Below are 27,376 nucleotides of genomic sequence, written 5' to 3'. Positions count from 1 at the left end.
GGCCTGAACCGTTACTGCATGTGTTGTGTTCCAAGAACCCATGGCAATGGGCGGCGTGGTCTCCTGACATCATCACCTGCTGACTGTGACCATTCAGCACTTCTCAGAGCATCCCACCACCTGCTCCTCCACACACTATTACTTTTCTTTGCAGTAAGAGCAAGGATTACATATGGCTTTACATTTACCCCTAAAAGTAAATATTCTGCTTTGGGAACAAATGCATCGGTTGATACTGAAAGTCAATTCTGAAAATAAATGAATTTAGAACACCTCAATAACTTACGAAAGAAAGAACCATTTTTTGTTAAGCGCCTGTTGGTAATACCTCCAGAGCTGATGTGTTTTGATGAGATTCAGTACATTTTACAGAAAAATTTCTACTGAAATAATGGAAGCATGAATCACGAGCACCCCCAAGTCCTTTTTGGCTGAGCTGTGCTCCATCCTTTCATCCTCTGCTTGTATTGATAGCAGAACTTGCCCTGACCCAGCTGCAGACCTTACACTTGCCTTTGTTGAATGTCATGAGGTTTGCCTGGTCCCACACTCAAGCCTGCCTGTGTCTCTGGATGGCATTCTGTCCTTCAGACGTGCCAAAATGCATAAGTGCATTTCAGATCTGTCATAGAACAAGGCAGGATAGCTAGGTATATGTATGTGCAGATCCATTTAATTTACTGTGAATCATATTTTAAAATGTGGGCTTTGGCCATTAATTTTCAAAATATGGTGGTTGATCTTGTTCTACTTGTAAAAAGCCTACCAGAAAAGTAGACTTCATCTCTCTCTTATTCATTCCTCTGTGGTTACTTTGTATCTGTATCTGTTGTTTCTGTTACATAAAACTGTAAGAGTGGTTATATGGAAAGATGACCAAAGCCTTGAGTAGTTCAGTAGTTTCCTTCTGGCATTGTTATATCTAGGGTGGAGATAGAAGAAGCACTTTCATACTTACCTTGTAAGTCTAAGTATTCAGATCCTCACCTCATCATCTTGACTGGATGATCTTGAAGTCTTTTCCTACCTGAGCAATTCTGTGATTCTGTCTTTTCAATATTCTGTATTTCTACCATCTCATAGTTTCTTAACGTTTCTTATTAAATTTTGTATATTCGTTTTAGAATTATGCCTTCTGTCCAATTCGTTCATGTTTCTCTTTAGAAGTACAGATAATCTTTTTTTCTATCAAATTACTTTTCGGTGTAGAATTGCATGGAGATCTTTCCATTGCAGTTTTTCATTTGCGTTAACAAAAATCCAGGCAGTTTCATTCATGTCCTGTATTATCATGGGAATCTAACATAGATTCTATAGGGGAATTGTTTATGTTTACATTGTCTGTCGAGATTTCTTCTTCATAACATTAGGAATTCTTTCCATGACTTCACCTAAATTGCTGAGAAGGTTTGAAACATCAGTTAAGTGCCTGTGGGTTTTCTTCAGATGACAGATCTTGTCAGACACAAATAACAGATCTGTGGAAGATAGTCCTTAAAGAAATTCATATTTTAAGACTAATTGGCTTATCTAAAATATCTGTGTTCTTAGTGCGTTTTAAACCCCTCCCTTATGATGTTTGCTGGATTTCCAGGATTGGGTGTTAAAAACATTTCAGTGATTCTGACTGGAGCTGTCCTTGTCTAAATATTTTTGTATTTATTATTTTGTAAATCTTGCACCCTACTCCTCAGAAACAAAACCGGAGCGTTTTAGGGACTCAGCTGGTCCAGCTACCTTTGTACTCTTCATATCAGTGACTATTGTTATTGACCCATCAATCTTCACAGCTTATCTGTTTAATACGTTAACTGTGTTCTCACATTCTTTAGCTTTTCTCTGGGTGCCAGGCTGCATTATCCTGTATGATCCATATCTTCCACACAAGCCTTATATCAGTTTCTTTCCTTACCCCTGAGATGTGCTGCTTGTATTGGCCCATAAGGTCCTACTTCTATCCGTTCAGAGGCACCTCAGCTGTCATGCCCCTGAGGTGAGCCTGGTAGTTATGGAACAGAGAGGTAGCTGGGATAATTGGGGTTTGTATTAATTGGATATGATGTATTTTGATTATCTGTTTTGCTCCCCTTTGTTTTCTTGTACTGCAAGGTCTGGAAATGGGGCATTCTTTCTCAGTTCACATAAAAAGTCCCCCCCCAGAAAATAAGAATTAAAAAAAACCATATACATGTATACATATATACATACCATTAAATAGTATTGTGTTTCTCAGAGAAACGTGACCAGCCAAGTTTGTTGGTGCAGTTTGGGTAAGTGGATATCAAGGCCAATTACCCTTTTATCAACCATGGCTTCGTCTGTTTTACGCTAGAAATAATAGCTTACAGTAAGAAGCTCTAGGCCCAGAATCAAAAAGCCTCTGTCAAATTCCAACAGTCAGTTATGCTTCCATGGTCTTCCAGAAGAACAGTGTCTTTCTGAAGTAAAATACTTCCCTGTAATTGTTTGATATAAATTTGCGTGATCTGAAATCAATTATCAGTTTTTAAAAGGAAGCCTTATAAGAGCGGCATTGCTTGGAAATGCGTTGTTAGCTCTATTAAACCATTTCTTGTAAAGTTTGTAGTTATTAAGGTTTGCGTGGTAATAACATTAGAGACTTTGTGTAAGATTAAACTATAAATTTGGCACAAATCTACAGCACGAGAACTTTAATATGCAATAATTTGCTTTATTGAAAAATCCAGAGGAAACTGGAAAGTCTTTTGTGTTGTTTTGAGATTTACTGTGTCTTCTCAACTGCTGATGATGCTTGCAGGCTTTAGTTTCTGAGATACTGAAGTCCGTAAGAGGCAACCTGGGAAATGTCTGCTCACATGCTCTCATAACAAAAATCGTGTTTTTTTGTCCCTCTCCCCTATTATAGCCCAACAGAATTGTGTAATTGGAGTCCTTGGGAACAGTTCTTGAAATTCCAATATTTTTACAATAGTGTTACATGAAATTGTGGTAACAGAATGATTATGGTTTTGGTCATCTTGCCAAGAGGGTGATCAGTGGACCAGAGTGCCTTTCCTATGGGGTTGTTCAGCCTGAAGAACAGAAGGCTTCAGGGAGACCTTCCAATACCTAAAGGGACTACAGGAAAGCTGGAGAGGAGCTGCTTGTCAGGGGAGAGTGCTGATAGGACAAGGTGCAATGTCTTCATGAAAGAGGGGAGATTTGGATTAGACATAAAGGAGAAGCTCTTTGCTCAGAGGTCGGTGAGGTGCTGGCAGTGCTGCCCAGAGCTGTGGGTGCCATCCCTGGAGGCCATGCAGGGGCCCTGGGCAGCCCGAGCTGGGGGCAGCCAGACCATGGCAGGGGTGGGGCTGGGGGTCCTTTCCAACCCAACCCTGCTGTGATTCAGTTAATACATCACCAGGCTTTTGTATTTTCATGTTATGTGCTTTTCGTTTAGGAGAAAAATGACAAAGGCAGCATCAGTGTTTCAAAGCCACTGCAGCTGTGAAGCAGTGCACTTGTTGTTGTGCTGAGGTGTCAAGCAGCTTTGTCCTCCAGCTTGTGATTTTAGAATCCTTCTGAGGCATGTTGAGTAAAATGCCTGCTGCGCGTGTGTGTCACTGGAAGAGCCCGTGTTGTGTCACCAGCTCCTTAATGAAGTCAAACTCCTGTGCTGGGTTCCCAGGTTTCTGTGTGGGTGCTGCCTGGGCCAGGCGCAGGATCCAGGTGGTTCCGCAGTGGCCAGGCCTCGGGGCAGGGCTAGGCTGTCAGTGCTGACCCTGCAGGAAATCTGCTGCAAGGCAGTGAGGATGAGGAAAGGAGAGTGTGAAATAGCCCTGGAAACACCAGAATTGGCAGAGGACAAGGTTGGAGAGTGCTGAAATGATGCTCCCAGGGCCTGAGGGGAGATTGTCCGTCGGCACACAAGGACAACGCTGTGGAGCAGTGCCCTTGACAGATGATGATGGAGAGGGTGGTCCTGATGGGCTGCAGCCTGTGGGGTGGCCCAGGGAGAAATGGGAGAAGAAAGAGAGCAGAATGGTGCAGCTGCAGACTGGCTACAGTCTCCTTTTCCCCCTGTCCTGCTCAGGGTACGGAAGCTTTTTCAGACTTATGTAGGGACCTAATATGACTTGCTTTTACAAAACTGTGGTTTACAATCTCATCTCCTGTTTATCTGGGATTGAAGTAACTGCTTGAGATACTGCAGGAAAGAACTTTTGAACATACTGTGATTTAACCAGCATGGCATTCTGGGCTTCAGTTAATGATAACCTTGAACCATCAATGTAAGAGTGAGGGTATAACTTTTTCATCTCAGTAGATTTCTTTGAGAAGTCTTTATATGATGATTTTGGAGCTGATTCTCATGATCATTTAATCACCAACTTGTTATAGACAGCATGTAGTAAATTTGCTTGTCTTCATTTTGCATCAGAAAAAGTTGCAACTTTGTTTTGCATGAATACAATATAAAAACAAGCTTCCTTACATCTGCTGTCTTTATCAGCTTGTCTATGATTTACTTTGCATCACATTTAATGAGAAAACCCAAACACAGTTTTGGTTATTTTATACCTACCAACTATACGTAATTATCTTCTCTGAATAAGTATTTCCAACTTTGGGGATGTTTCTTTCTGTTGGTGTCTGCATCTCAGATCTTTCAGAAGGGGCTAAATCAATGCTGAAGTGTCATTGAAAGGTTATGCATCATTTCTTCTCAAAATTGATTAAGAACTCCAGATAATCCTGTCTGTGCTCAACCTAATTCAGCAATGCAGATATTTAATCAGGCTCAGAAAAATTAATATATTTCTGACCAAAACTGAATGTACTGAAATTTGTTTCTGGAAGTCATACAAGATTTGTGATCTTGTTGGGAAACAAATTCAAGTAGATGGAAATTTTTTTTTCATCTCCTGTTACTTATTTTTCGTTAGATACACGAAGAACGTTTTTTTTTGCAATAGTATTTTGTAATAGAAAAGACTTTGTGCATTTCCTCTGTCAGATCTATCAGAGATAAATGAACTTACATTCATTCTGAGTGTTTTACAAAACGCTACACTGCAACCAGGAATGCCATCAGAATGCCACTAATCTGCAAAGTCCCCGTTTTGTCCCTGTGTTTTCCCCAAGTGATATCCTTAGGTTTCAAGCTTTGCTTACAGGTACGAATGGAACTGAGTTGTTTAAAAAAACAAACAGTGAAAATTCAGCTGCAGTCAGTGATCAGTTTCCTTCTTTGGTTCTTCATTAGTTAGACAGCAGCTATTTTATGCAGTGTGGCTCTGTAAGGAGAGCCTTTTGACACACAGTTCTCATCTGGCAGATAATGGGAGTAGCAGAGACACCCTTCTTATGCTGTGAGTGCTTATAGGTGGTCTTTGCTCTTTGGAGTTGCCTCTTTGGAGGGGTCTTCCCCTGTAGTGAATTCCTGCACAGAACAAACATTTCCTGTTCTACCTTTTTCCCATCCCTGAAGAGTACCAGTTCAGTTGGAAATGATTGCAAAGTTGGTTGCTTAGAAAATTTTTGCTAGTAATGATGTGGTTTGTGTTTTCTTTTCTTTTTCTTTTTAATTTTTTTTAACCCTATGTGGTAGTTCTCCTCTTTGAAAATTGTTTTTTAGGTAGATTTTATCAGTGATTGTTTTAGTCCCTTTCAGAGTGCATACAGTGAATATTCATTTTCCCACTACCACTTATCATAGAAACCTGGGTGATTTTCAGCAAGTAGAGTATTTAAAATATTAAAAGTGCTTTTCCAGTGTGGTCAATCATCGTTGCTAACAGGTTAGAGCACTACATTAACTGCTGACCGAGAGCAGACATTTTCTCCGCTCTGTATTTATGAGCTGATTGGAACTAGTGATCCGTGTTGCACATAATGAATTGTTTGAGCTATGGCATGAGGTTCCACCAGAACGTGGATCCCTTAGCAAATTGAGCCCAAAATGTAGAAATAAGTTATTCAATTTAAATAGCATCAGTAACACTGCTTTTTCATATAAGTATTTTAAAGCTTGTACAAAGTGGATTAATATTCCTCTAGGGTAATTAAATGTAAATTTGGAAACTTATTAATCTCTCTCTTTCTGTTTCCTCTGTCTTGATCTGTCTTCTCTCCCCCCTCTTGCTCTTTCTTTTTCCAAATTCTCTCCCTATCTTTTTTTCCTCTTCCTTGCCCTTTTCTTCTCTCCCCACCCATTTTCTTTTGCTTCCCTTCTTTTTTTTTTTTTCCTCTTTCCAAACTTACTCTCTTTTCTCTTTCGCTTTTTGTTTTTTTTCTTCTCTCCTTCTTTTCCCTTTCCCCTCCCAAAAATATGCCTTTACAGAAACATAAGGTAGATCTGTTCTACAAACTGCGCCATGTGATGAATGAACTCATTGACCTGCGCAGACAGCTGCTGTCAGGTCACTTGACGCAGGATCAGGTGCGAGAGGTGAAGAGGCACCTCACAGTGAGGCTGGACTGGGGCAATGAGTAAGTACAGGTACCAGCTGGGTACTGTTTGTTTTAATTATTTTCACGTAGCTTTAATTTAGAACAAAAAAAAAATAAGCAAAACTTTTCTTTCCAATAGCATCTATAAGCAGAACACTTGCTTGTTTGGAAGTCATATATAACTTCTTACAGCAAGTTTACTGCATAAATCTGCTGCTGCTACTAACAGATGAGCCAAATACTGCTTACTACTTGTAGGTCTTTTATATGCACTTCTAAGTGATTTCGGTCAATTTACTTTATTTGTATCGCTGTAGTGAATATTATGCCTGGGAACGTGTGTTCATAGATACTAAACCCCATTTTTTTCCACTGAGTAAGTATTTAAATGGTTGGCATGATAACTACAGAATCTCACTGGTAACAGTTACACTGAAACTGAGACTGTGATATGAAGATTTTTAGTATCATCCATGTACTTGCTGATGAAACTTGTTAGAGCTTTAGATTCGTTGGTAAATTCCACTGTGACTTGGTGGATATTTTTTCAAAAGCTATTGAATACTGCAATTCAGATAGAAGCTGAAATGGTGCAGTTACACAAAACCTAGCCCATCAGCAGAGCTGGCTTTCTTTTGAGGTACAGTCTATCAGACAGGTAAGTTCTGCTTGACATTCACATGACCTTTTCAAAGTAAATACCACCCTCCTCAAGCATGTAGCAACTGCTTTTCAGCTAGGGGTAGGATTAGTGCTAATTAAAATATGAGCAGTGGGGTGTGGATAGGGAGAAATGAATTAGCTGAAGTCTAACTAAGGAAAAAAGCAAAATGTTTTTCACGAACATATCTTTTTTTATGACTCCTTAGTCACATACTCCCTCTGAAAGATATGCACTATGAGGACATTTTTGCTAGCCCCCACACTACATTTCACTTCTAGTGAAAAAAAGCTCTGAAGGGCTTAACACAGGAGGTGTCATCAAGTCATTGGTCTGCGATTCAGGCGTACAGATATTTTCCATTATCATTCCTGCTGGATTAAATGGGAACAAAGAAACTGTGTTTGAATATTGTCTGGACATTTTTTCCTCAAAGTATGTATGGATGAAGTTAGCAACTGGAAGTAGCAAAAATGTAAGAAGAAAATATGAGGAGAGTAGACAGGCTGCTGAACGATTGCCTTTAGAAAGCTTTTATTTTAAATGCACTGGATGTAAAATCATGAAATACGAGGTACATTAAAACCATAAAGGCAAATCCAATGCCTGACAACTGTGGAAAGCATCATGTAAATTAGTAGATAAAAGCGTGTTTGTGATTAAATTCATTTTAACTGCAGCATAGGAAGTTCCGCACAAACATGCGCAAGAACTTCTTTACAGTGAGGTGACGGAGCACTGGAACAGGCTGCCCAGGGAGATGGTGGAGTCTCCTTCTCTGGAGATGTTCAAGACCTGCCTGGATGCCTACCTGTGCGACCTACTGTAGGGAACCTGCTTTGGCAGGAGGGTTGGACTCAATGATCTCTGGAGGTCCCTTCCAACCCCTACAATTCTGTGATTCAGTTCTGTGATTCATTTCACATGTAAGAAGAAGAATGTAATGTGTATTATTATAAGATATTGTAATCCTAATTAATTAATTGTAATTAATAAGATACTGTCCTCTCTAACGAAAAACGTAGATAGTGTCAGAGATGCATGCTGAAACAGAAGAGTGCATCAGTAAAGGAACTGGATGTTCCACACGCTGGAATCTGTGTGACTGAAAAGATATTTAATTACATCCATATGCAATGAGATATTTAAATATAAATGGAATTGTGGAAGGTCATCAGGGTTTTCTTGTATCTCCTCTTCGAATTTTATCATGAAATTCATGTCCTAGTGTCTTAATTTGTTAAAAACATTGTTTTTTTTGTATGCGTGTTCACATAGTGCTGTTTTTCAAACAGTGACAGAAGAGTTCTGTCGTATTTGAGATGTGCAATTAAACGAAAAATGTCATTGCAAACATGTTAGTATTAGCTGAGAAACTTAAATACTACAATTTGAGCAGGTCTGTAATTATTCGTAGTAGTATGGTTTAATAAGAGACATTCCATGACCAAGTAGCTTTCAGAAATTTTACACGAGTATGTAGCGTGTTATTCAGCCTAAAGCTGCCTTTATCCTGACCTTGTTTATTAATGCATTGCATTAATTGGGAGGAAGTGGTGCAAACCTGAAATTCCCATTTTCAGTCACTGTGAGTTAGGACTGATCTGTTTGGTTTTTGAACCGGACTTGTTTCCGTTCAACGTGGCAGCAGTTCTGATGGTCATCCCTTGTGGTGCTGTGGGAGTTGGCAGGTTTCAAGGAAGAAATGCCCTCCCTGGATGGGTTTTCTTGTGTGTGTGAAGAACTTACCTGGGCTGTATTAATTTGGGCTGATTTTGGAAGTACTGCAGTGAACTTTCTCTTATTTCTGTATGCTTAATGTAAAATATTAAAGAAGCTTACTTGGTTGTTTGGTCTCTTAAAAATGAAGGAATATAATTCACTCAAAAATAGGTTGCTAACCTTCTCTATAGTTGCTCATCATTCTTATAATGCAGTACTGATTCTGCTTACTGTGGTGACTTAATCTTCTGTTACTGATGCATTCATTCTCCCCACTACAAAACTATGGTACATCTTTTTTTATGCTTTTTCCTCTTCCAGTTATCCTCAGTTAGGTTCTTTTTATATGCATGCAGTGGCTGATAGTACTACTGTATAGCTTTTCTTTTATTTCCCAAATAATCAGAAGAGCGCTTTCTGATCAGCATCTTAGTGCTTCTAAACATGAGACCTGAAGCATCCTTCTGTGTATCTTTGCACAGGTGAAATCTCAAACAGTGTTTTGCCCGCATCTGTTATTAGCTTTTGTACAGAATATTAGAAAGACTATTCTTTTTTAAATTGTTCATTCTGATGTGATTTATTTGGGCACTGATCATTTGAAGTCTGAAATGCAATTAGGAAAGCTCAATGGCCTAAAATCAATAGGGAAAAAATTATATTGCAGCAAACTTATATGTCAAACAAGTATATAAAAGCTGACCCCTACGATTCAATTCATTATCCTATTTTAGATCATGTTATAGAGATGATATCTGCAGTTCACTGTCTAATTTTAAATTATATTACAAGTAAAATATAAACGTGTTTTTGATATGTGTTTTGTTTATTTTAAGTTAAAAAATGGGTAAGATTTCCAACTTTTACTGATGTGTAGGATGATAAATCAGAATGGAACTTTCTTTCTAAGAAGAGTCATTGTCATTTTACACTCTTCTGCACCAAGAGCAGAGAAAGGAATCTGCCTTGCAGACTTAGTTTGAAAGGGAATGCTCTGCTTCTGCTCTAGAATTAATTGCTGTAGTATGAAGCCATTCACCATAGCAAAAAGCCTTTAAGAAGGTTTCAGAATGAATAGATGCCATTTCTGTCTGAATATGCAATATTTATCTCTCCTCCTGAATGTCCTGGTAATAACGTAATGGTTGAGAAGGGATTCAAGCTGTGAGGAACTCTCCTGGATATCATCTTTGAGGAAAACCTCCTACCTCCCTCTGTATTCTGATGCTTCCATGCTCAGATGTATTTGCTGCCATTTCCTTCTATCAATTTCTTGCTGGCATTACTTACTTTCTACTACTTCTCATCTTCATTTTAAGAAATAGTTTCCTGTGTAACATTACATCAGTGTTTTACTAATTTCTTTTCAGACTGGAGCCCTTGTAGTTTATTTTTTTATTTCTGTCGGTTTTATTTCAGATCTGTGTGTGATGTCTGTAAACAGCTTTCAGAGCCATTTCTGTTCCCTTCACCATCTTTGTTTTAAGTGTACTTTTGTTAGAGGAATATGAGTGATATTAAGTGAGACTTGAACATAGAGAAGGAATACAATGAAAATGCCTGACTGCAAAGTTATGGGTGGGGTCAGGGTAAAACACCTGGTTTTGGAGCTATAGGAGGAGATGTTCTCCTTGTCTGTTCTTAAGACTCCATGTGCCTCCAAACACACCTTTTAGTCAAATAACAGTATTTTTGCAAGGTTCTTCAAGACAGAATTGCTGCAACTTGTGTGTTTATTAATTCAAAATAGTCTGGCATTCGTATTATACATTTATGAATGTATTCTAATTTAAGACCATTCTGTGAAATCAAATCAAACTTAAACCAAGTTGATTTTCTCCAGAAGGCCAACTAAGCGAATTGTAGTGAATCGTATGCGCATCCCTGTCAGTCTTACAAGTGCTGACAGTGGTCATCAGTTTGTCTTGGTGTTATTGGAGAGAAAAGCACAGAAATTCATTCCCCAGCCAAAGAAGGTAAAATTGAGCCTTAAGTTCTAATGACTGCGCTGTGGAAGAGAGGGAGTTTCTCAGTGTCAGTAGAACTGGCCCCAGGCATGTGGTACCAAGAGATAGCTGCTGGGCTGGGAGTCTTTTGTAGGGGAACTGGGGAAACATTTTTGAAAGTCAGTGGAGTCTGCGGGCACAGTAAAAACCACAGCAAAATGCTGTAAGTGCTTGTAAAAGAAAGTGCTGCGGAAAGAAGAACTGTCAGAGAGACAAACCAGCATGTTACCTCATTTTTATGCATGATATGTTTTGCTGAAATACCACTTGACAGCTGGTGCTCTTGTATCCCCACAGTATTTTATAATACAGAGTGGAAGTGGGCCACTAACCGTCATTGTCATTTCAAACATGATGTTGTCATCTTTTGTTGGGAAAAAAAAAAAAAAAAAAGGATTAAATTCATAAACCTGGACTTGAACACACACAATATGAGTTTTGAAGCAAAAGGAACCTTTATCTTTTGGGAACAAATATTGCACAGGATTAGCGTAATTTTAGAGAATGAGAATCTTCTGGGCTGGAGATCCACTGTGTTGAGGGATTTAACTAAAAATAGGGTATCAGGTAAATTTCACAGGGATGCTATGCAGCTGTGTTGAACATTATCAAATAGAAATCAACTTCGTTGTGTGAGTAATGAGTTCAAACAGTTATTTTTAGTGCTCTAGAGAGTTGCAATTTTGACACGAGAACAGTATCAGGCTATGATTAGATTTGGCAGTTTTATTCCGTAAAGTTTTGATAGTTCTTTGTATTGTTGTACGTAGAACTGGAAGGCAGGATTCTGTGATGGTGATCACATTATTAGAAAATCATTTGTTGCTATCCTCATATTCAGGAGAAAGCCCTTCATGCACACTGTGTGCATGTGTTTGTACACACGTGTGATGGGCTCTTTAGCGGAGGGGTTACCTATGCAGATTTAGGAAGTTTCCTGTAAATTAACAGGATGATCACTGGAAACGCTTCAAAATCCACTCTATGCTTATTACTATTTTTACCTGTTCCCTTTTTTTCAGTGCTATTTTTTGACTTTGTGTTATAAGTAGGCTCCAATGGTAGCTGCAGTTGAGAATTACTTGATGCATTCTTGATCTTTTTTGTTTGGTAATTAAATACAGTAATTTTCCTCCTTACAGCAGCAATTTTCAGATGCTGTCTGGGTTTAATGAAAACTGTGAGAAGTGTGTAACTGCTATTCTCACATATGAGCCCCAGAGTATAGAAACTAGTTTTTGGCATGAAAATTGCATTGAAGAAAAAAATGGTTCCTTTTTTCCCCCACTGAAAATGTAATTGTTTTGGCAAAGAACGTGGAAGTTCTCATTTATCTGTACAGTATTTTCGTGCTAATCCCAGTACTGCCAAGCAGTTGTTTGCCAGTAAGTGAGCATGGGCTGAGCTGTGCTCTCGAGAGGAGATGGCATGAGCTTAGGATAACATTAAGCAAGGAAAGCCTGATTAAGTGGAGTTTGAATAAATCAATTAATGTTAAAAATCGGGAGTTGGGAAACTTAAGGGAAATTATTAAGAAGTACAGTGGCCAGTGAAGGCAACTAGGCTTCTTACAAATTACTGCCTCTTCCTTGCAAATGTCTTAAGTTAATTGCTCAGGAAGAGATGCTGGATTGCCTGGAGGCTTCTGTTTATCATACCATACAAAACTATTCTGTGGTACCTGAGAGAGGTTTTCTCAAATAAAAATTCATATTTGCCATCAGAAAAATGTTGTGCAGAATGCTTCTCCGATTACAAAACTAAGTAGGATTTTGCTTTTGTTGTCTAGTTGGTGGCAGGAGTGGAAGGGTGCTCCATGAGGACACCTCTGCTGACTTTTTTTGTTCTTTGAGACTAGGAAGAATTTCAATTTAAAACATGTGCAAGTGGAATATCAAAGTTATGTAAGCTGGAAGCAGGGAAATGGTTCATTTATGTGTTTCTTGAATTTTACTCCTAATGTGCATAACTGCTTCGTCCTGTAGTTGTGTGAGTGCCTTGTGCCTCAGAAACTGAGCAGCTGTAGAGCAAAAAAAAATCTCTGCTGTAGCCATCATTTTTAGACTGGTAGTCTTCTATTTTTTTCATAGTTTGGTTTTGATTTGAGCTGAAATCCTGTTTTAGTTTAGGTTAAAATTCCTGTTAATATTTTTGTAGTTACGGTTTTTTAGGAAAAGTATGCTTATACAGTGATAAAATTGGGAGTTCAGTTACATGAGGACCAGGAGTTCCTTTCAAAGGAGCTTCCCAAAGCAAATATCAGGGTTACTGATGGGAAAGTTTTGCATTACATAGTGAAGAACCTGACCTGAATACTGCACTATTTATACTAAATTTCTTTGCCTATTGATTGTACTAAACTTATTTGCCTACTGTATTACTGTGTAGGAAATGACCATACTGCACCAACATACTAAAAATCTTCAACTAACATTCACTATTAGAGCTCCTCTGAGATCAGTGAACAAAACATAACAAGCTCAGAGCACTTTTTGGCTTGATATTTAGATCTAAATTTATTTTAAAAGATTGTCTGTTTAATGATTAACTATTGCAAAAAGGTTCAAATACAGTTTCGTAGTTCTTTTCTCCTTGTCCTTGAGCAAGTAAACGTGGCTGATAATTGTAGACACAATGTACTATGCTTACCAACACAGTGTACTGTGCTTACCACTGTTCTTTTTTTTCTTCTGCAGACATTTGGGCCTAGATTTAGTTCCTCGAAAAGACTTCGAAGTTGTGGATTCCGATCAGATCAGTGTGTCAGATCTTTATAAAATGGTACGAAATCTGTGGGACATGCCTTTGAGCGCTCATACTGGGAGGGAAAGAAGGGGAAAAATAAGTATCTTTATGAATTTTCTTGACTGAAATAATATAGTAACCTTTTTGTTTTTTGATGCAATTCAACAGCTGCCTTTGGCAGGTACACTGTTGAATTCTGTCTGGTGGGAAATGCAAAGTCTTGGGAGCTCCACAGTTAAATTGTGGTGGCATCTTGCGGAGGTCTGTTCATCTGGAAGTTGTTCATCTTGGAAGTTGGAACCAGACAGATGACCCTGCAAGCTTTATTGACATACAGTAAAGAAATCTTAACAGTAAAGAAATATGCTTTAGGGTTACTAAATCATTACTTCAAACAACAGTTATTAACTTGCTAGGAGAAATAGGAATGTTCCTCACTGCAAGATCTAGTGTTGTTTGTCCTTACTTCCATTAATTAAAACATCTCAAACCTGGAGTTGATCAGCAGTTGGGTGAGTTCAGAAAGCCCATGAGAGCCATTGTTTGATTCTTTCTGGGGAGTCTGCAGATAGGGATAAAAATTGAAGTGCAAACTCTGCTCCTAGGATGTGCATGGATAATAAGCACACTTGCTCCTTTTCAAAGATTTTTAAGCTCACAGGCAGGAAGGAGAGAGGATGCTGAATAACTTTCTTTAAGCAAAACTAATTGCTGAACATTAAAGCTATCTCTGTGATGTGGCAGTGTCCCTTAGAAACGTATGCGGTGTCCCTTAATAGGAATGTTCTTTTGGATTAATTATATAATATAACAATGCATTTTGTGTAAAGAAGTTCAATTCTTCTACATAATAAAGGACAAAATATGCTGATCTACGGTACTGATGTTTGTAGACTGAGGAGACTTTGCAGCTATTACTGGAGAGTTTTCCTTCACGCAGTTTTTAGCTCAGATCTGTGCTGCTATTCAGGACATGACCGTTAGTCAGTTCACATTTCACCATGGCTTCAGTTTGTAGAGTCAGGAAGACAGCACTGTGATCACGTCTACTGAGTGGACAGAATGTAATTTCAGGAACCAAAACAGCTGAACACCTTTTATTTGCTTAACTTCAGTTTTGTAGCAACTGAAGATTTTTAAAATTGCTTTTTATTGTATTTTTTTTTCCTCATGGAAAGAATCCTCTATACTCATGATAGAATACTTAACAGATTATCAAATCAGCTGTGAGGTTTAACACTGCAAAATAATCTTGTGAGAATAGTTGTGAGAGCCCAATTACTTTTGCATTTTCACAGAATTACAGAGCATTAAATGTACCAGAGGAAAAAGTCTCATAGCAGGAAAATGGATGAAGTAACTTTAGGCTTTCCCCATCTGTGGCAAGAAGTTGAAGTATCATACGCAAAGTTATTATTTCCCTTGGTAAAATTTTCATTTAAAAATGTTGTGCATTTGATTTGTTTGGGGACAGTGTTGCTGAATACAGTTGGTGGAATGTCTTTTACTTTCATCTCTCTTGAAGCTGCGAGGTTATCAGATCCCGCTGGTCCTGCTAGAGAGTGTTTGTTCAGAGTAAGATATTTGGTATGAAATAGAAGGGTAGAGGTGGAGGAGAACAAGGAGAAGATGTGTTGATGTTTCAGTGTGAAGTACTTATGGTAGGATGAATTTGTGTGGAACAGGCATGGCAGAATCATTAATTATATGGTTTTTAAAGCTCTCTGAAACCTTTTCAATTTAGATTAGTATTTAAATCTCCATTTGGAGATTAAATGGGTTCAGTGAGACTTGCAGTCCATTTTCTGATTATAGCATTTCCTTTTAGTATGAAGGGCTTTAAATACAGGATCATCCTCTGAGTTCCGTTGCACAGCTGTAGCTCTGCATGGATTCTTTTGTACAGGTGTTGGACAGCTGAAATTGTAGAAGAGTTCTTACCTATTTTTCAGGATCTCATTTCCTGATCTGAGCAAAAAGTTTTAAAAAATATGTATAAAATTCTTTCTAGAAGTCAGTATTGTTTCTTTCTAGAAGTCAGTATTGTTCCTTTTTCATTTTATTTTATTTATTTATTAACAAATGCAGCTTCTCGTGGACCAGCATACTGATAAATGAGTATTAAGTGAGGTGTTCACTCATTTAAACGGAAATGCAGGTTACACAGTACAGGGTGATGGACTTCTCGAGAAGTAATATTGCAGCCATGGAAATTCTGTCTAACTTGTGACAGACATTTATGTTCAACCTTTAGGTACATACAGCCTGTAAGTTTGATTAGTTAATCTAATAAATGACTTAGTTGGAGAAAGCTTTTAAGGCAAGCTAGTGGCTTTGTGAGTCATGATGTTTGGTAACAATCTTGAGCAATCGTATTTACAGAATACTCTTTTAATGCAACACAAATGTAGTTTCAGCAGTTTCTCATGTTCAGAAGGGTTTCACTTTTACTATTCTGTTTCTCCACAGCATTTGTCAAGTAGACACAGCGTCCAGCAAAGCACGTCACAGGTAAACATCATTTACATAACAATTTTTGCTGTTTGTCTTTAATAACGTATCTGCATATTTGTGTTTGATGGAGATCATTGGGTACCCAAGTTCCTCAAAATAGCCTTGAAAGTAGCTTGCTTCTTCTACAGGTCCTTCAACATCTGCTTAGGCTCTTTTCCTCAGCTTTCTGTTTTTCTTAAGAGAACAAGTTCCCTAGTGAGATCATAAGCCTCAGTCTGTCCGTGTGAGTTTTCTTTCTACCTGCTAACACATAACCTCAGAGGCTTTTATTTTATATACCCTTTCTGTAGTAATGTAATCCTTTCTTGGTCATGAAATCTGGAGTTAATCTTTCCTAGAGAGCTGTGCTTGCACAGGTACAAATCTTTGAAGGATGAGGATTTAGTTGGATTTAATTCAGAATCTAGAACAAAAATTGTTTGAAGCTGCATTTTGAAAGCTACTACAAATCTGAGTTGAAACTATGAAAATATAAAGACTGACTTTGTTAGTGTCTGCATATTCAGAGGAGACTGAGCCTAGTGTGCTAAAGTCTGATGTGCATCATATTTGTTAAATGAAGCTGCAAAAGAAATAAAGTGCTATGAAAATAAAAGAAAAATTGTTTGTGATTATCTTCTTCACTACAGTTTTCACTGTTGTAAATAGGTCTTGGTATACTAAAAAACACAAATCTTTCTGCTGTTTCACTTTATAGATTGCTCATGTTACCAACCAACATCGGGATTTCTTTCTTATTATCTGCAGGGCAGTTAGCTTCTGAAGTCTGGTTCTAAATGATCTCCATAAATGACTTGCAGGTGCTAAAAAAAAAACCACACAATTTAAACATTACTCTTAAATACTTGAGTGGAAGTTCATCCGATGTAAAAAATAGGATAAAAACTTCGTGATCTGTCTTGAAAATGGGGTATATTTGAGATTAAGCATTATTTAATGGAGAAAAGAGAGCAGAGTTTGAGTTGAAATTATCATTCATATCATATCATATGTCAGTCGTATGTCTTTTATTTGTGACAAATGGCTTCCATTGTTTAATCAGGTGGATACAATTCGCCAGCGTCACGGAGACGCTTGCCGTATGCCAGTGCCTCATCACTTCTTCCTCAGTCTGAAGAGTTTCACCTACAATACAATTGGAGAAGACACTGATGTCTTTTTTTCTTTATATGATGTTCGAGAAGGCAAGCAGATCAGGTAGGAATTAATACATAACTAAAACGTTCTCTGAAAAACATGTGAGGAAAGCATGTGTCCGTGGAGGAAAGCATATGAACTGCCATTGAGACAAAACTGAAAGAACGCTGATAAATTGTGAATTGGTAGTTCTATAAGGCATCCAAGAATTCAGTAACACTAAACATTATTTATGAAATTTGGTTCTTGTAAATAACCGAAGTATTACAGGCACAGAATGGTTGAATTGTGTTTAGGCTTCTCACCTGGTCTCTGTGCGTTAGTGAAGGTCTTAAATGTTTTAGTAACTGTTTTCTTAGGGCTGTTAAGAGCTATCAATAATTGGAGTGTCATGCTGTATGACTCCAGAAGAGGACTGCTATATATTTTGGTGCTGAATTGGACTCTCAAGCTTTCATCCACTCCTTGCTTTACAGGCATGTTAGAATAGATCTTGTTTTCATCACTCCTTTACTAGCAGTATCAACTGGCATGTTTCAGTTCATCCTTGTGTCTAGGCTGGGTAACTGCTGCTCAATGTTGATGTAGCTGATACTGATGTCAGCAAACATGAAATGTTCTGCATTTTTCTGTCAAAAGTGTGTGTTTTGAAAATATCAGACTGTATAGAATAGTATTGCAGTATATGCAGCATGTCTTGGAAATGAAGTAGGGATAGCGTGGTTGGATCTAAAGTACAGCATCTCTGGGTTTTTTGTGGACTTTGATTGAAGCACGTCCTGACAGCTGACACCACTTCTGATACTGTGATGGAAACTGTCCTACATATTTCAGCAAATATTTCCCTCTGAACTGAGGGAAGAGTCCCCAAACCTTCTTTCCTTTCTCTGGAAGAACACCGTGCTGTCCAGGGGGAGCTCAGAGTAGATTGGTAAAGGCTTGGTACCTTTTCAAACTAAATTCCACTCAAAAAAACTGTGATATGTTAGAAAGCTGTAATGACTTGATGCATCTTAGGAATGTGTCTGCACCGCTTGATTTGGCAACGTAAGATTTATTTTGCAGAATGTGGCAAGAATGTCTACCGTGATACTACATCACGTCCACCATCTCTGCCAGAGAAATGCTTGTACTGGTTGTGAGCACATGTCTATGATTTCTCTGTGAGAGAATTAACAAGAAATTAATTCAACAGATGGAAATGCAACGGAGGGAAGAAAAAAAATGGGAAAGAAAACAAGTCACAATTACTTAATACCACAAAGCAGTAAAATTATTGAGCTGAGGAAAGCTGCAGGAAAGAGAAACTGACAAACTGCAGCTGTGACTGTGGAAGGCCTCAGAAAATGCTTCTACAGAGTACTTGTCTTGGGCTGGACTTTGCATAGTGTGTTAACGTGGAGTGGAAAGGCCTTGAGAAGGCTTCTTTCCAGTGATTGAAAAGAAGAAAAAATAAGAGTGACAATGTGTGGCTCAGCGGGTTTTAGATGTATAGAATAATGCTTGAATGTGCAAATAGTTACTGCTTAACACTTGTCTTATGCATCTGCTGTAATGAAAGCAAGCTGCTTTGTACTTTGTTTTATGTCCCTTAAGAGGGGAAGGAAGAAGTTGTAATGAGATTAAGGTATGTTTTGGGAAAGAAACTTGAAAGCGGAAAAGAAACGCTCTGCTTTAAGTTTAGAGCGGTGTGTTTAGGTCTGCTTTAGAAGATGAAGTCTCTTTTTCTAAGTGCCTCAGGAAATAGTGCATTTAGGTGGTAACTAAGCAGAACTTCTGCATGGTGCTTCACAATGAAAGGGCCAGATGGACTTTCCTGCAGTGGTTATGGTGAGTTTCTCATGTGAACTCTTGGATTAACTGAACAGAAAGTTCAACAATTCACTGTTTGTTATCAGTAGCTGAATTTTCTCCCTTCTGTGCTGTGGTGATCTGTGGTGGCAAGGAGGTTATGGGTCCTTGGTTCTGCTCAAGTTGAACTTAAAAAGGGCATCCAATAAGCAAACATGAAAGTATTTCCACATCAGGGAAATACGCACCCACAGCAGTAGCCATCGTTCTGGTTATTAGCTCAACAGCCCTAACTGGTGTGAAAAATCTGATGCTCTCTGAAGTGTACTGTACACATACTGGGAGCCACTTTTGTTTGCTTTTCCCAGTTGTTGCACAGCTGTTAGGACCTGGAGCAGGGAACAAGGAAGGAAAGGGCCAGTGTTCTGCTACCAATAGGAAGAGGAAAGGTATGGCATGAAGTGTGCTGTCACTGATTTATTTCCTTTTTGTAAAGTGTTTGAAATGGTTGACAGAATGCCTAGGAACTTTCTCACATGAATCCACATACACGCAGAGCTGTATCCTTTGTATCTCAAGGGAAGTTTGGTGGGAAATTTCCCATGTGCTGGGAATGTGGGTCTCCTTATGGTTGCAATCAAGGATTCCTTGCGTTAATGCTGCAAAGGGGAACTTTCCAAGTTGCTTCATTGGGACATGCAAGGATTCCTGCAGTTTCAAGCAAAGAAGAGAAGACTACTTGTGCATTTCTAATGCTAGTTTCTGCAGTGGAGATGAGAGGAATATTGCTGCTTTGGATTTCTTTTCAGTGTTTTGTTCTGTGCCTGTCCACATGAAAGCGCTGCAGTATTTACAGCCCTGTGCTCGGTCCAGGTGCTGCTGTGGTGCTGTTAGGCACCATTTTGAAGGCTGTGTTTCGTGCAGCCTGTAGTTACGTGGTGCTCTCTGGGTGTGAAGGTATCGTGGCACACGTTTTGCTTTTCTTCGGCACTGCCTCTGCCTAAGCTACCGCTTCTCGCAGAGGACAGTCCTGCAGCAAAACCTTGGCAAGTAAACTCCAACCACAGTGTCAGGGACCAGTTGAGACAGAGGACAGAGAGAAGGCTGTGGGCTCTGATGATGAGGTTCCCACCAGACTGTGGAGAGAGCTGGCTGAGAGCCACGCTGGAGAATGGTTGCTGGCTCAGGAGAGAGCAGTGCCCAGCTATGTCTACCTGCTCCTGAGGGGCACTTGCAGCACTGTCAGCCATTGGCTCCTCCTAGAGAAGCTGTTGGAGTTTGGAGTGGAGGAGCAGGTGGTGGGATGCTCTGAGAAGTGCTGAACGGTCACAGTCAGCAGGTGATGATGTCAGAAGACCACGCCGCCCGTTGCCATGGGTTCTTGGAACACAACACATGCAGTAACGGTTCAGGCCTGCTGGCCGTTGGGAGTTGTGCCGGTAGACGGGAAGGATGCCTGTGCTTCAGCTCCCCACCAAGAGAAAAGCACCAAAGTCCCATCTGAACTGGGAGCCTCCTGCAAAACGTCAGAGGCTGGATGAGACTGTGAGGCTAAGGCGAAAGAGAAAATTAAGCCCAGCTGATGACGTCCTTCTTTCACCTCCAAGGAAACGTCAGAGGCTGGATGAGACCGTGAGGCTGATGCGAAAGAGAAAACTGAGCTCGAAAGATGACGACCTTCTTTTACAACCGCCTACAAAACGTCCAAGGCTGCATATAGGAGCAAGGCGAATGAGGAAGAGAAAATGAAAGCCAGGAATGGAAGACCTCCTGTTGCAATCCGGTGGCAGGCTGAATCCAGTGGCAAAACAAGAGGAGTTGCTGCGGTTGTTGGGACTCTTCCAGCCAACAGAAGCTGCCACTGAGTCACCTGCAGAACTGAGCAGCTGGAAGGGAAATCTTTGAGCAGCTCATTGTTGGTGCAGTTTCTAAGGAGCTGCTGATTAGGGGAAATTTGCTTACATAGAGATAGATAGGTATTTGAACTTTGTATAAGTTAACAAGAGTTATGTTATATTTGAATAGACTATTAAGATTATGCATGAGTATTAAGATTATTATATTATTAAGAATATGTTATATTTGCACTTCATATAAGTTAATAACAGTTGATACATTCTATTTGAACTGAAGTTGTGTGGTCTTCTGTTGATGGGAGAATGCATTTTGCGTACAGGCACATGAAGCCAATTTGCAAGAGCAGCTGAGGCATGTTGTGTCTAATACTGAGCCTAACACAGACAGGTACTGGCAGTGCAATGTGACTATCAGTCACTGTCACCTGGAGCAGGGGAAGCCTGTGGCAGCTGCAAGAACAGTAACCCAGGCTATTTTCCTTGTCACCACCCCAGCTATTTCTGAAGCCTATTAATGGCGTTTTTAGCTCTTGCAAACTATATAATCAATGGATATTAAGATGGTATAATCGCAAAAAGAACAAGAGAGTTAGGCAAAGTAGACTAAGATAATAAGAGAGAGTAAATGGAAGGCTTGCCCGTATGCTAGGCTTAACTACAGAAAACACCAGAAGAGGGGATCTCCAGATGAGATCCTTCCCCACTGGTAGCCAGCTCTTAAATAGGTCTAGGAGAGGTGCAGCCAGGCTCGACCCCTTCCGGCAGCGCAGGTGAATTGCCTTCACCTGTGCTCCTCTGGCTGACTCATGGCTCGCTTCCGGTGATCGATCAGAGGTTCAGGCCGTGACTCAGCAGTTCCCATACACAAACCAAATGGTGAGAGTACAAATCTGAATATTCAAAGTGACACTGGGTCATTAGGCAGAGCTTTCTAAAGTATCACCTAAGTTTTGAGAGTTCATTTGAGACACACACACACACAAAAGACATTTGAAATGATGCAGGTGTTACAGCCCTACCAATGACTCATAATGAACCCATTCCCTTTCACCAGAGGGGAACGCTCTCCTTGGCCTGTCTCCTCCTGCCCATGTTCCTGTAGAACCCCTCCTTGTTATCTTTCACATCCCTCCCTGAGTTCAGCTCCTTCTGCGCCTTGGCTTTCCTAATCCTATCTCTGCACACACGCACAACAGCCCTGCATTCGTCCCAGGCTACACATCCCTACTTACACTTTCTGTGCGTTTCCCTCTTTTCCCTCAGTGTAAGCTGCACGTCCTTGCACAGCCATGTCAGCCGCCTGCCTCCCCTGCTCGACTGCTTCTGCTGGGGGGTGCAGAGCCGTTGGGCTCTCTGACGGGCGCCCTGAGGAGCTGCCAACTCTGCTCTGTGCCCATGCCCTTAAGAACACTTTCCCAGGGGATCCCACTCAGCAGTTCCTTGAGCAGACACAAGTTTGCTCTCCTGAAGCTCAGGGTCCTGACTCCATCTTGCCAAGCGTGCATTCGTCCAGGTCACAAACTCCACCAAGGCACAGGCACTGCAGGCCACCTCCTATTTCAACCACTCTGATTCCCTCGTCTGCATTGATGAACACCAAGTCCAGTAAGGCTTCAGCTCGGGTTGGTCCATCTGTTAACTGGACCAGGAAGTTGTCCTCAACTGACTCCAGGCATCTCCCGGACTGTCTGCCACCCGCCGTGCCGCTCTGCTAGCAGACATCTGGCTGGCTGAAATCGCCCAAAGCAAGCAGCATTTTCCCACTTAGCACACAGAGAGGAAAACTCTCAACAGGTGTATCTGATTGCTGCTTTTACTCCTTGTGGTTTTTCTTCCAAATGCCTGAAGGAAGTCCTTGCCTTGGTGTGAGGTAAATACAATATTGCCTGGCACAGAGTTTATGTTATGATGGGATCCATTTTGACAGCTGTGTTGCATGGCAAAGTCTGGAAGGCAGAGTTTTCTGTTTACCTGCTTCCACTGACTGCAATGCACAGTGAACCAGATCTGTGCTGCGTTTTAGTCCTTGCGTTTACTTGATTTCCCCATTTATCACTTTTCTTGTTAATACTGGTTATTTTAAAGAAACTGTTGTTGTCTGCATATTTGTCTATGAGAGCTGTAAGGAGGTAACTGGTTTTGTTAGAGAGATACATTCTGCCCTATAACATTTCTAATACGAATCCATCTTAAAAGGGAATGTTTTACTAAAATCAGTCACGTGTAATCTCTCCTCAGCACTGTCACTATTCCCGTAGAAATCCTTTCAGGTTGGCAATATCACATAGCAGTCTGCAGGGATGCAGGTTTTTCTTCAAGGGTGATCTGTTTTTTTAACAGAACTGAATCTGCTTTGTTTTTAGTTTTGTTTTTGGGTTTTTTTTTTTTTTTTTAAAGTTTTTTTCCCTTTTAATGTTCAGGAAGAACAAAAGCCTACCATGAGCACGTAGCGCTTGGAAAGCTTTTGCTGTCTGAGGTAGTAGAGTGCATGTTGTTAACAAGCAGGTCTTTGCCTCTGTCATGGTATTGCTGTGTGCAAGAGTGAAATGAGCTATCTCCGAATTAGACCTCCAAACCTGCTCTGTTAGTTTTTCCCAGGTTATAGGCTCTATTAGAATACTGTCTAAAATACTTGTAGTCCAGATTGAGAACTCTTCCCTGCAGTTCTGCTCAAGCATTTCATACCTACGGACTGGCAGGTGGGTCTGGCCTGCCTGTCTTCAGTCACAATCAATATTACCAGCAGGGGCCAAGGAATCACACCATATGACTAACGTCTCTTTTTTTTTAGACATGGGTGGTTGTTGGGTTTTGGTCTTTTTTTTGTAGCTAATGGAGAGGATTCCTTTCAGGAGCACAAATATCTGCTTTCCATGGTGTAAGTAACAAAATGAGCCTTAATGCAGCATTAGATGTTTGGTGTGGCAGAGGCATGGGTGACCATGGAGACTGTAATTGGTACTTAGCTACATTTCTCTTGCTAGCTTTAATAACCTTTGTAACATCGGGTCGTTTTTCCTTGAGTATGGTGAGCGAAATGGCAGGTAGTTATTTTAACTAATTTCTGTTTCCATGGAAACAGAAAAGACTCTTTGCAGTTACAGTCTTACTGTAAGCTCTATCATCTTCCCCCTTGGCTTCTAGCCAAGGAAATAACTTAATAATTCATGAGCATTAAGCCTGAATTTGCTGGGAAGCAAACTGTGTTGCTTGGAGCTGTTTTTTCAGAGTCTGATTCATTTCCCCCACAAATTTGGTGTTCTTTTCTCTAAGATGTCTTTATAAAATACACTCCACAAACCAAGGCCGTGTACTTCACTTGTTTTTGTAAGCAGGGTTATGGCAGGTCATCTGGAGAAGGCAGCTGATGACAAAAAAGAAAAAAGAAAGAAAGAAAAAGAAAAGGAAGAAACCCATCAGAACTTGCTTGAAAAGGAGGATTTTTAAATAGTCCATGAATCATTGTGCAGACAATTTGCCAAGTTCAGCAGAGGTGATCTTTCTATCTTGAGTTTCAAGACTGACCCCTATCGACACTGGATCACTCACTCACATGCTGCTTTGCCACAGGTTATTGTATGTGCTTCTGGCTTACATTATTTGTGGCAGCTGTGTTCGTGGGGAGACGCAGGTGCCTTTCTGTACATGTGCTTTGACTTGCACTCACACTTAAACTGAGACCTGGAGACTCCTCCTGTGACACAGTGGGAGATTTCTTTACTAGGTCAGCATCAGAGCAGCTGTAAGGACATAGTTTTTTTTTTTTTTTTTTTTTTTCCCTGAAGAGATGAGCAAAAATTAGCTATTTTGGAACTTTAACATGTTAGTTAAAGAAAATAAATGTGAAAAGCTGTTTATGGTGAGTATTCCTAAATGAACAGGAAACAAATTGCTTAATCATATCAAGAGTTCTGCCTTTTAAAATGCAATAGCAGCATGTATATGTACAATAGGAAATATTTCCATGAATAGGGTGCTTTATGTTAGAAATTCTTGTCATTGTACCTTGAAGTCATTTTTAAAATACTTAACAAACTCCTATGAGAAAGCAAAATTACGTTTTTCTCAATTATAGTGTTACTTTCCCCTTTCTTCATATGCTTTCTAGGTGTCATGAACACTTTTTCTTCATGGGAAATACTCTTGTTGCTTAAATCATTTTGAGAAAAAGAAAGGGCTGTATTTCTGACAGGAGGGGATGACTGAGATGTCAGTGTGTGCACATACTTTCTCCGCAACCCACTTTGATTACCTTGTAGTTATGTGTTTGTGTTTACAAACATGATTAGATTTTGAGGAACGTAGAAAATTGAATGAAAGGTTTCATGGAGAGATGAGAGAAGCCCCACAATGCTATTGTTAACTAGATTGCAGCACCAACAGGAAGCCAGGGCAATGCAACCATGGTTTTCTCTCTGCCACCATACAGGCAGCTCAGTCGAATGACTTTCCTGACGAAAAACAGCCAATGCTGCTGCATTGAAGTGTTGGGTAATTTCTGCTCTGCTCTCCAATGCAGAGAAGCGTTTCCCAAGTTAGTTCCTGCACGTGTTGGCACATGCAAACTGTACAGTTTGGAGAATGTTGCTCAATTTTTTATTCCCCACCCTTCCGTTTTCTATATATAACAGCAGTTCCTAATACAGTTCCATTCACTTGGTCAACATATTGTCCTTGGAGAGCTTGTACACACAGTGACGGAAAGAACTCAGCATTTCATTGCACTGGTGAATTAAACTGCCCGAAGTATGGTGTGCATAGCACAACAGCAGCATTTGAAGGCAAGTGTTGGCAAGCTTTCTGTTATCGTAGTAAGCAAAGTGCTCATCCTGAGATCTTTGTACTTGAACTGCAACACTGTGCTGTGAGCTGAGCTACTATTAACATTTTATCAAAATAATTTGTATTGGTATCTAGCCATTAACTTGGGCTTGCAGTGCACAAAATTGATTTTCAAGTTTTTATCTGGAACAGAAATGATTATGCTTTTATATAACATCTTAAAATACTGATGATATTTATTTCCCAACTCATTTATTTTATTTTTTTATTGTCAGGCATATTAAATTTCACTAGAAGATGAGAGTAGAAGATATTAATGGAACAGGTTGCCCAAGGAGGCTGTGGATGCCCCATCCCTGCAGGCACACAAGGCCAGGCTGGATGTGGCTCTGGGCAGCCTGGTCTGCTGGTTGGTGACCTGCACACAGCAGGGGGTTGGAACTGGATGAGCACTGTGCTCCTTTTCAACCCAGATCATTCTGTGATTCTACGATTCAGTGATTTTTGTGAGAAATTAAGTCTCATGCTCTTAACCATTGTTTAAACTGTCGGAATAAATACGAGGAAAAGAGGTGGCTGTTACTGTCTGGTCACTCTGCATCTATTAATGCTGTACTCACATTCATACAGGGATACGTGGTCGGGATTTTTGCCTTGTAACCACATGCTAATTCAGCCTGCCAGTGAGCTGCTACAGGGAGCTTACTAATCCGTTTGGAGTTCTCTGCTAGGCCTTTTGTTGTCATCTTTGCACATTGTGCAGAAGAAAAAAATCAACAAAAACTCACAAACAAAAACATTAAACACCAGACGGTCCCTATGGGCATAATGCTACTCTTGCTCACCCTGCAGTAAATTTTGTCCCTGTTTGCTCCTTCCTTCATGCTGAACGTGTAATGTCCCAAGCCACTGATTGCTTCCTTCCTTTTTGCAGAAACAGATGTCAGTTCAGTATGGTCCTGCTTTTCATACAGTTAAAGGAAGCCAAGAAGTGAGACACTGTACTTCTTTCATTTTTTTTTTCTTTCAAGTTAAAGAACAAGAAGCTAATTGATTCTGCTTATCAGAGCAATGTTTCTTGTATTTGAATAGCTTTAGCAATTGCTAATCATGCTGGCGATTGTAAAACTTGAGTTGTTGCTACACAAGTGGTGGTTTCACCATGATGTGAGTTAACAGAGGAGGAGATCTTGCAGTTAAAGTAATTGGAGGTTGCTTGTCACACGTAGAAACGAGAGGAACAAATAAGCTTTTGTTTAAGATGCTGCAACTGGTGCAGCTTTTCTGAGGTCTGAACTCAATAAGGAAAAATATTAATGCTTTTCTGTGTTTTGGTGCATCTCTTACTTCTGATTTTATGCAGGAAAGAACTGGTTTGGTGTGTTTTCAGAATAGCTGAAGGAAGAGGTTTATTTGGCAGATTGCATCAAATGCTCACAACCTCTCCATACCTGAATCCACCACTTACTGGACAGATACTGTAGTTTTTTTCATTTTCCTTGTGATTTGCTTGCGGTTTTCTGCTAAGAGAGAGTAGTATTTGTTTGTTTTCATCAAGAAATTAGTGCAGCTGTATTTATGGTAAAAATAACGCGTTATGTGTACAAAGATGAGCAATTATTTCAATATGCACTTTACCCAGATTTGATGTTTTGATCTGACCAAACTTTAATGTTTAATGTCCATGCATACTTTCTGTGCAGAGAATAACCTTGAGGAATAGACAGCCGGGAGATGGAACTCCTTCA

The 27,376-nt window shown here is 39.9% G+C and overlaps 1 protein-coding gene across 9 annotated transcripts in view; it reads left to right on the top strand.

Annotated features, from left to right (window-relative positions):
- Positions 1-27,376, top strand: part of DOCK3 (dedicator of cytokinesis 3) — a 192,402-nt gene that overhangs the window by 59,537 nt on the left and 105,489 nt on the right. For all 9 annotated transcript variants that reach the window (XM_042885449.1, XM_042885453.1, XM_042885452.1 and 6 more), the window contains exons 6-9: positions 6,305-6,453; positions 13,500-13,584; positions 16,018-16,059; positions 17,105-17,259. In XM_042885449.1, the coding sequence (XP_042741383.1) occupies positions 6,305-6,453; positions 13,500-13,584; positions 16,018-16,059; positions 17,105-17,259 (431 nt within the window). The remainder of the gene's footprint in view (positions 1-6,304; positions 6,454-13,499; positions 13,585-16,017; positions 16,060-17,104; positions 17,260-27,376) is intronic.

The sequence above is a fragment of the Lagopus leucura genome, unplaced genomic scaffold (assembly GCF_019238085.1).
Source record: "Lagopus leucura isolate 7727_CA_CO unplaced genomic scaffold, USGS_WTPT01 Super-Scaffold_100050, whole genome shotgun sequence".
NCBI classification, from domain to species: domain Eukaryota; kingdom Metazoa; phylum Chordata; class Aves; order Galliformes; family Phasianidae; genus Lagopus; species Lagopus leucura.
Note: the sequence above shows the minus strand (reverse complement) of the source record. Positions and strands in the feature narration are given on the sequence as shown.